This window comes from Gopherus evgoodei, chromosome 1, assembly GCF_007399415.2.
Source record: "Gopherus evgoodei ecotype Sinaloan lineage chromosome 1, rGopEvg1_v1.p, whole genome shotgun sequence".
NCBI lineage: Eukaryota > Metazoa > Chordata > Testudines > Testudinidae > Gopherus > Gopherus evgoodei.
The window spans coordinates 157,120,588-157,130,832 of record NC_044322.1 but is presented as its reverse complement, the minus strand read 5'-3'; the positions used below and the strand labels follow the sequence as shown (position 1 = coordinate 157,130,832).

Here is a 10,245-nt window from a genome sequence, read left to right as displayed (position 1 = left end):
TGACTGCCCCAGGTGCTTTGAGTCTCAGGCTGCCAACTGGCCCAAGCCCTGACCTGCCAGCTGCCTGAGCGCTCCCGAGCCCCAGCTGGCTTTGGGGGAGAGATGGAGTGAAGGTACGAAGAGGAGCAGCATGGGCGGGACCACAGGGGAAGAGCAGGATCAAGGAGCGGGGTCTTGGGGCAAAGCATAGGTGGGGCTATGGCCTGGCTGTTTGGGGAGGCTTAGCCTCTCCTGGCCAATTATACCCACCACCCATGAAATATACATTTTTATTACAATAATATGTAAAAAAACCACACAATCACCATGTTTCATGATTAAAGAAGTAGTCTGTATAAAATACACAGTATATTCATCTACTAAAGAAAACACCTCTGAATGGATAGGTAGTTGTACAAATGTTTATCAGTTGTCCTGTTTGATTTATGGCTATTTCCTATATTCCATAAGAAGCTGATTTAGCTGCTATTTTAACAATAAAGTATAATGGGTAGCTTTAATCAGCTGTACAATTTATAATCTGCATCTGTTTAATCAACAATTGAAAATAGAAAACATGTTTTACATAAGAACGATGTCAAAAAGTGATTTGGACAGTACTTGCTCACTTTATTGGATTAATAACCTGAATTGTACCTGAGTGGAGTTAGATAGTTGGTTTTTCCACGGCTCCTCTGCGCTGCTGGTCAGGTTTGTGCGGTTATGAGGTAGAGAGAGTGCGTTTCGCTGCAGGTAAGGCACATTTCCATTACTTCCACTTCCTGTTATGTGATTATTGCCTATCAAAATAGTGTCTGTACTACCCAGCGTTCTTGCTGTGCTGCAGGGAACTGGGCCTGCTGGAAAGGGTCCATTAGCCATAGGCTGCCCAGGGCAAGCCGGACGGATTCCATGCTGAATGACATTAGGCACTCTGGTTAAAGCAACCTGAGGTTGCTGACCAGAGACAGAGTTTGTAGGCAGTGATGAGTCAGTTGTTGGCCCATTAGAAATTCCAGTAGATCGTACCTGTGCAACTCCTGTTTGCCTCATCTAATGAAAAATTAGTAAGACAAAAGAATAAAGTTAATCATATGATTAAGAGACTACAGTAAAAGCTTTTTTATAGGGCATATTGGGAGAATGGGGGGATGCCGGTAAGTGAAAAATTCCAGTTAACTAAGAGGGAGTGAGATTGGGTGCAGGGGGCAGGCTCTGGGAGGGAGTTTTGGTGCAGGAGGGGGCTTGGGGCAGGGGGGGGTGCGGTGTGCTGGATCAGGGCGGCGCTCACCTCGGATGGCTTCCCACAAGAGGCAACATGTCCCGGCTGCTCCTAGGCGGAGGTACAGCTAGGCAGATCTGCATGCTGCCTACATCTGCAGGCGCCACCTCCGCATCTCCCATTGGCTGGGGTTCCCGGCCAATGGGAGCTGTGGAGCCAGCGCTCGGGGTGGGGCAAGATGGTGGCAGCCTAGGAGCAGCTGGGACATGTCGGCCATTCCGGGGACCCACGCAGACCCAGGTAGGGAGTCTGTCGGCTCTATGCCAACTGGACTATAAACCGGACTTTCAAGGAAGATCATAAATGCCTGTTTACACAGCTTTTCGAGTTGTAAAGTGCTGGATAACACAGCTTTTCCTCTATATAAATATTGTGTACTGTTAATTTATTTTTACTGTATTGTTTCAAGTAAAGTTTGGTTGAAATTATGTTAACTTTATTCAACTTTTTTTGCAGCAGAAAACAGGTTCCTTCCAGTTTGTGTTGAGTGGTAGAGCTGACATGCTCACAGATGGTGAGTGAATTTTAAGATATAGTTATTGAAGGCAGACTTTTCTTCTAGGAGAGCCGTAAAGATATATATAGCTATATATTAGGAGTTACTATTAGGCTTTTAGTATTGAACACAGAAAAATAAGAGACATGAGCAACAGCCAAGAATGAAAGGCTTATATCTTAACTAGACTGTTTCTGAAACTTTGTCAAATAGCTGACCAGAAAACAAATTAAAAAATTGGTTAATCATCATCTCTGGTAGTCTTACAATAGAAAACAGCTAACAACAAATGTCTTTCAGCCAGTAAACATCAATCACAGTAAATGAAATGTCAAAGAAAACAGAAGATGTTATGTAAACTGGCAAACAGGGCATGAAAGCATGTACAATACAAATAATACAGGTTCAAAAAGAAAAGAGAATGCACCACTGATGCAAGTCCTGAAGATTAGAAAAATATTTTTGCTCGCACCTGCTGGTGTTGCTGCATCAAGACAAACTGACTCTCCAGCTGTTCCAGCAAAAGTTTCTGTGCTGGATTTAGATTTCTGTTTGCACGCAGCTGTTCCAAGTCCTGTGGAAACAAAACATAGCAGCATTGTTTAGAATCAATCAACTTACCACTGATTAAAAAGCTTCTTGATAACAATACTTAACACGGCCAGTACAAGTAAGGCTTCTGAAACTGAGAAAATATAGACTAAAGCTCCTGAAAGGACCAAACCCCTTTCTATAACACTGCTCTACAGCCAAAATGCTTCTGAAATAAATGTAGTCCAACTGTACTAAATCTGGGTCACTGAGAATGAAAATGATGCTTAAAATTGTTGATTGGCTCTAGTTTTCAAGATATGCTATTGGGTCAGTATATACGACCCTTGACTTGGCAATGGCGGAGGATAAGTGAGTTACAAAGGAAAGGGATCTCAATTTAAAACAGAAATGACTAAAATACATCTTTGACTAGATCTATGAATAAATCTATGACTGGGTTTGGACAGTACTTGCTTTTTAGGCAAAACAATGAATGATGCAATCTGAAGCTGGTATTGCACCATACATGATATGAATTGCATTATGTTATTCCTAGAAGTCATGGATGATGCAATCATAACGAAGTTTACATCACTCTGCTGAACAAATTGCCCTATATCAGCTCTAGAAATCATACAGTGTCGTGCTCTCTTATTTGTCAGTGTTTGATTTTGCAAAGGGACACATTTCTGTTTAGCCAAAGTGAGCAGAGATGCCTCATACTTGTGTGAACAGTGCAGATAACTTCTGCTATGTTTGTGGTGAAGTGACTTTTGCATCACAAAAGCGCAGTATAACCACTATGGTTAAGAAAGCCTATCACTTTTCTTTTGGCTGCAGAATTGGAGATCAGGACAAGAGGTGGGCCCCACACATATGCTGCAAGACTTGTGCAACAAATCTTCGCCAGTGGTTGAACAGGAAAAGGAAATCTATGCATTTTGCAGTGCCAATGATTTGGAGAGAGCCAACAGATCATACCAGCAATTGTTACTTCTGCATGGTGCCTCCAGCTGGGAAATGTGTGTCAAAGAAGAAAAAGTGGACTGTGCATTATCCAAACATTCCATCGGCTATACGCCCAGTACCCCACGGAGAAGGACTGCCGGTTCCTGATGCACCAGAATCATTCTCACTTGAGTCAGAAGAGGAAGAGGAAGAGGATGAAACTTCTGCTCCTGAACCATCAATGTCACAGGACCCACATTTTCTCCCATCCTCCTCCTCTGAACCACACCTCATAACACAAGGTGAACTGAATGACCTTGTCAGGGATTTGGAACTACCCAAGAGTAAGGCAGAGCTGTTGGGCTCCAGACTACAGCAGTGGAATCTCCTGGCAGGCTATCAGGGCAAATGGAGTCCATCAATGCTTGCAGACTATTGCTGGACAGTGACAAGAGATGCTCCATTTAATGAATACAAGAGACTAGCCAAGAAGCGCCGAGTAGACACTGAATAGGACTAAACTATGTACATAATAGTTTTTTGCCTTTTGTTTCATAATAAATTTTATTTATAGAACCCTTTTGCTGATTTTTAAAGTGTTACATAAACAGGACAGGTGAAATATTATCATGTAAAGCAACCATAAACACATGAAAAGACCTAGGTTTACAATTTATGCTTAAAACTCTACTATCTACACAATACACATAGACATAAAATGTAAAAACTTAAATATCTTAGAAACAGTAGCCAATCAGTTGTTTTAATTGTCATATTTGAATTCAGCACATCAAAATACATAATAAATATCACATTTTATCTCTGAAGCAGACGACTTCTCAAAAATTGTAGACCAGTGTAATCCACTGTTATACTAAAAACTCTGTATAAGCATCTCTTATCTACTTAAGCTGAAAAAGACTTGATTATCTCAGTATATGCTATGAAACAGTACTGTACACGTTCTTAAGTATTAGATATGATTAAAGTATGTTTTGACTGTGAAAGAATGTTACATTCATAAAGTTCTTAAAATGTTACAGGAGGTTCTTGGGAAAAAGTTCTCTAATGGCAGACAGAGCTGTCCCTAGGGACTCTAGGCAGCATGGAGCCAGAAACCTGGAGCCCCTGGACTTCCAAGAGCTAAGGAGATCAAAGCAAGCCTATCTACCACACTGAAGAGATTTAAGCTTCAAGACTCTTTATCAGAAATGGAAAGCGAAGTGGATATTTTTTGCTGTTTTTAAAATTAAATAGGCAGCTAGTCTTGTTTTTAAAATGATTACGAAGAACATGTTTAAGCTTTGTTGTAACGTGCATTGTTTGCCTGGACTGGTCAAGACCCGAATTCTTGTGTAGGAGGAACTCTGAGTTGGCTTCTTAAATACCTTCATGCTGTTTCACATCGGATACACCTTGATGAAACATAAGAGCCTTGTCTTATAACAAGCTTATTCAAAGTGATACAAGCTACGAAAGTGAGATCTTGGAAGAGTGTTGCCGTTTTCAGAATGATAAACAACAATTAATAAATAGTGTGTAATAAGCATGTCATAAAAACAGATTTTGTATTTCCAAGATCACTGCTTTTATAATTTATACTCAGGTAAAGGAGAAAATTCCTGGAAATATTCATTTTTAGGCAGGGGTTTGCGAGACTTGTTAAAGTTTGGGAACTACTGTCCTAGACTGAGTCTCTGAAGGGGGCCCTAGATGCTCTTGGAGCAGCCAAAGTTACGCAATACGGCCAACAGGAATATTCCAGTCTTTGTACCGCCCACAGTGGTGGGTACCATATATGGGCACCCTAGTAAGAACAGTGTTCTTAATATGTGGTATGGATGTCCTTAGAGCATGACCTGCACGGAGACCTGAAAAGACCTTGAATGAGGTACAGATCTATTATGGTCAGATTCTGAGAGGAAGAGATATAGCTCTCCTCAGTGACAGAGAAGCAGTTACTGTAGACATATACGTGGTGCTTCCCTAAAAGTATCAATATCAACAATGTATCCAACAGAGCCAGTGAAAGTGGGTGACATGGTTGGAAGGCAGAAAGGCGGGTCAACATTATCTACACTGGCAGAGCCAGCGTTGAAGGTTGCATAGACGATAAAAGTGGAGATGCTGGTGTCGTGGAAGTATATGCTGCTGATGGTGCCAACCTGGTCGAGGTTAATGTGACTGATGCCAGGCAATATCGTGAAGGAAAACCCAGCAGTGGGAGACACAAAAGGTCCTTCTCCTCAAAGGCGGCCTGCAATGCTGACAGCACCAAACTCAGAGGCAAGTATTCCATTGCCATTGTTGGTGATAGTAGATCCGATGGTGCCAGGGTCAAGGATCTGTCTGGCAACGGTGAAAGCACTGGTCTCAACAGCCCTGTTGGAGCTGGAGGTGATGGTACTTCCTCAGATGGTGCCTGCAACCAGACCTCGACTCAGTACTCAAGAACGTTTTAGCAGATTTCTTGTGGCCTGAAGAATGAGACTTGGACAATCTCTTAGTCTCAGAGAACAAAGATGATTTTGGACACAACAAGGACACTGAGGGAGAGGACAATGAGCAGTGTTGATTTGGACTTGGAAGCTGGGGCAGTCGTAAGGACATTCCTTGTAGACAAACAGTCCACCCACTTAGGCTGAAAAGGGATGCATTGCCTTTTCCATGAGACATACATGAGGGCGGAAATACCTCTGCTTCTTCGGCCTCATCAGAAATAAGGTATAAAGAGTATTTTTATTCGTCACGTGTCCCTTGCACAAGCAAATTAGACAACTTCTGTGGCTATCACATACAAATAAGAGAAATTCTTATTTTCCAGTGGCTGGCTAAGTGAAGCTGAGGAGCAATAGAGAGCTCTAACTCTTACTGTGGGTTGTAAGAAAGAACTGAGAGGGAAGTGCACACCACACCCTTTTATACTGTTGGCTCAGCGTGTGAGGATAGCAGGGGCACATACACTGACTGCAACTGCTGCCTACAAAAGCCTCTGACTCAAGTGCATTGGGCGCACTCACTTACAACGGAATGTGTATGAGCAAATCATTCAAAGGAAAATTGGACATTACAGACACTATTTTCTTTAATTGCTCTTAAGTATGGAGCCATTACCTATCTTATGAACCAATTTTTCCAAACAACAAGAAGCTAAAGTTAAGAAGGTAAGTCATTAACTAGCCTATTCTGTTCTTTTGAGTATATGTAATAGGTTGGTGTCAAGTTTATAGATTTTTCATGTATATCCTTTTGTAGCTGTATCAGTTTGAGTATGATTCTGTTTAACTATTGCTAATAAAGCTAAAGCATGATACAAACAACAATGCAAATATTCAGAGATCAATGTAGTTATTTCTAGTTGGACTAAGTACAGTCCTAAACCTCTAAGTAGTTTCAAATTGTCACTATTTTAAAAAAGAACAAAAAAACAATCCCAACAAGTAAGAGAAATGCTTGCCTACCTCCCAATCCCCCCACCCCCAAAACTGTTCTAAGCTGAAGAAAAAGCATAATTAATTCCTGGACTAGTATCAGGTTTATAGTCTGATATCTTCTGTTCATCAGGGATCGCAATGAAAGCTTTATACCATATAAATATCAGGGATCTTCCTTGTCCAATACCATATATCTTATGAGTAGAGCTATTTTAAGAGCTTAAACCCCAACAGAAAACAATTTAGGTGTTTTATTTCAAAAGGATTTCATATATTTATTATTTTTTCTCCATGCACAGCTGAGCTCGTGGTACTAAAGAAAACTAGTTTTATAGGTGTAAGGATGTAAAAAAATAACACCAACAATATTTTTTTTGAACAAAAACATTTCTAAAATGCCTTCTCTGTAAATTGCACTACATATACAGAATACAAAGACAGAAATGGAATGAAGGTTTTATTCACTTTCATATAAGATAACCAGAAATGAGTTATGAAGGTCTTGTCATTCATGGATAATGAAACCATATTAAATGAATGTTAACAAATCCTTTCTTCTATACATAGAGTGAAGAAGGTAATGACACTTTCCGTTAAAGAGAAGGAAACAAAGTGAAAAAAGACAAAATGCTAGTGAGGCCTGAAAGGGAAGAGAAAAGTAGGAGAGATGGGAGAAAGCAGAGAGAAATCATAAAGGTTGGACAAAGGCAGGAGAGATAAACAGGTGAAAAAATAAAGCAGTATAATAAAACAATGCTGACTGGCTAAGGAGACAGTAAGTAAGGGACTGTCTTTCAGGTAGAAAAAATATTTCCCAGTTGTGCTCAATGCCTTTGGGCAGTATACCACAGCTTCAGTATTTCCCCTCCTCAGAGCAAAAATTTTTCTACTAATATCATTGGATTTAGTCAATATTTGTGATATATACTAAAATATATCACAAATATGACGACTTCTGCCCAGGTATGATTTTCAAAATGTGCATACTTTTGCTGCTGATGATGCTTGGTGTGGTACACTGCAACCTATGCCAGTGAGCTGAAGAATAAACTGAAACTACTGTAACAAAAACTAGATTTGAGTCAAGGTCTCAAAAATTAAGTCCAGCACTTCAAGTGTAGAAGCTATGTGGTCTGAAAACCATGAACACCCGGGTTGAATTTCAACTCTCTCCATTATTGGTGATAATTTGTGCAAAAATCTTAAGTCCTTCACTTATCAGTTTGCCAAATGAGGACACAAGAAGTTATCTCACATGGACACTGGGAGGGGTACAGTAGTTGTGTAGCACTTTGTAAATCTTAGGCAGCACAATGAGTCATAAGTATCATTCATCTGACATCCAACAGTATGACTACTTCACACATTAAGTTAAAAAATGTTACAACAAGAAAAAATATTTACTTTTATCTGTCCATCTTACAAATTTATTATAGTGCTTATGTAATTAAAATATTCATCTTGTGTTATGTCACTAACCTGGAACTCAGGTTTTGTTTGTTTCTCATTTTAAGCTCGATTTCACACATACCACAGGGAAGCTATAAATATGAAAACTACTTGTATCAAACAATAAGCATTATAGCAAAGTATACTGAATAGTTCACATTCGATTCAGAAGTTAAAATCTGAAAAGTTTCTTTGAGTTCATTTCAGATATATTTCTGATAAGAAAACGAAGTCTCAAAACTGCTCAGGGTTTTCTTTAACACACTTACCTGTAATTTCTGTGGTGTCAAACACCAAGAATGAATTTGTTGCTGTACTGGAGGCTGTGACACCGTATGGCCACTGCTCCAAGCATCTGAAGTATTCTGAGAAAAACATTAAATTAAAATATATTACTATCAAAGGAGCAAATATTAGTTTTACAAAAGCTAGACATTAACTTCTTGATGAAAGGACTAATCACAGGTTTAATAATAATACAGCATATAACAAGTATACTAAAATATACTTTATCTCATTTTATTTCAACCTATATAGTATCAGAACAATGAGAAAAAAGTAAATGATATTAAATATCATCTAATACCATAATGATAAGGAACCAAATCAAATTAAGTCCCTACCTCTTGAAAAAGTATTATGTGAAGAAGAAACATCCTGAATTTTAGATACAGGCAAAGGCAATAGAACAACACGGTCATTCCCCTCTCTATTACAATACTATAATTATATTCTGAGATTAGGATAATTATTTCTATATATAGTGTCATTAATGTGTATTGCATTTAAGTATTTACTATCTCAATTGTAATCTCCTAATTAAATACACTGCTGAAAAATGCACTAACCTCAACACTTCAACTTCCAAAACATTCCCCACCTTAATGCCAAAGGATTACAATTAAAGTACAAGTGCTGTGTACACTGCACAATTTCTATGCAAATTTCTGTATAATTTTGGCTCAGGCTCTTTAGTTCACCAGAATATATACCTTTGTTGGACTAGATGTTCTTTTCCTCTTGGCAGGACTGGACAGGTCATCTACTTGGCTAGAAGGAATCATGTGTAGTGGCAAGGATTGCTGTGAAATTGGTGTTTGAGTGAGGCCTAGTACAGGTTCAGTATTTGGATGATGAGGTTTACAAGCCTACGAATCACAGAAGGAAGACAAAAATATGATTCTATATATTCTTAATTCTTTCAATTAAGCTACACACTTTTATGATCTGCATATCTTAAAAGGGCTGTGTGGATATACTGAAGCTGACTCAGTTACTGAAAATCAGTTTCCATATGGTCATCAATGGAGGAATGTGTACCTTTCTTGGTATTATTCTTTTAAAAAAACAACCACTGTAGCATTTCTACTTAAGATGAAATCTCTCAAAATCATGAAAATCCACAAAGGTTCTAAATTGGTACCCACATATTTCTCCCACATTACAGGGAGTCTTTTCTTGATCTAAATTCCTTTGCAAATAAATCAAAGGCTTTTTATTAATGAAAGCCAGCCCTGCACTCCGTAAAATAAGCTTGACTACTACAGATTGTAAAGAACCCTTAAAGCTGGGCACCTGCAGAACATAACCCAACTTCTCACCTGCTGTGCTGTGTTCATGGCACCCTGCCTGGAGGTAAGCTCTGCGGGGATTGGTAGGCTCCATGCCTCCTCAATACTAGGAAGTAATTTAGTTTTATTCTGTAGACTACCTTGTGGAAGGTTACACAACTGAGCCTAGGAAAAATTATGTAAAAAGCAAATTTAACACAAGCCTACTTTATTAAGAGCAAGTCCACGAAATCTTCCTAAACGCTGTAGCTAATTACGTTTTAAAGAGAGAATAGATTTAAAGTCTGGGGTTTTAGAAAGGTGCTAAGTATAAAGAGGGTAACCAGAATATAAACCTTTGTGAGAATCAGAATAAAGTTGAGCTCTGGTTTCAGAGGTCTCGTAACTCTTTTCTTCTGAAATTGCAAACAAGAGTGAAAGATAGTGTGTGTGTGTTCTCTCTCTCTAAATGCTATGACAACTTAAAAATGTAGACAGTACATAGAAAAAAAGTGATGTAAATCAATATGCATCAACTGAGTAATGTGCAAAACAGCATTAATTACAGGGATT

At 39.0% G+C, this 10,245-nt stretch overlaps 1 protein-coding gene across 9 annotated transcripts in view; it reads right to left on the bottom strand.

The window, feature by feature from the left end:
* Positions 1-10,245, bottom strand: part of KDM6A (lysine demethylase 6A) — a 297,125-nt gene that overhangs the window by 53,881 nt on the left and 232,999 nt on the right. For 5 of the 9 annotated variants that reach the window (XM_030576524.1, XM_030576540.1, XM_030576584.1 and 2 more), the window contains 5 exons: positions 9,724-9,858; positions 9,115-9,270; positions 8,392-8,487; positions 2,230-2,331; positions 637-1,032 (listed from right to left, as the gene is read on the bottom strand). In XM_030576524.1, the coding sequence (XP_030432384.1) occupies positions 637-1,032; positions 2,230-2,331; positions 8,392-8,487; positions 9,115-9,270; positions 9,724-9,858 (885 nt within the window). The remainder of the gene's footprint in view (positions 1-636; positions 1,033-2,229; positions 2,332-8,391; positions 8,488-9,114; positions 9,271-9,723; positions 9,859-10,245) is intronic. The other 4 variants (XM_030576549.1, XM_030576575.1, XM_030576531.1 and 1 more) reach the window with 2 other exon arrangements.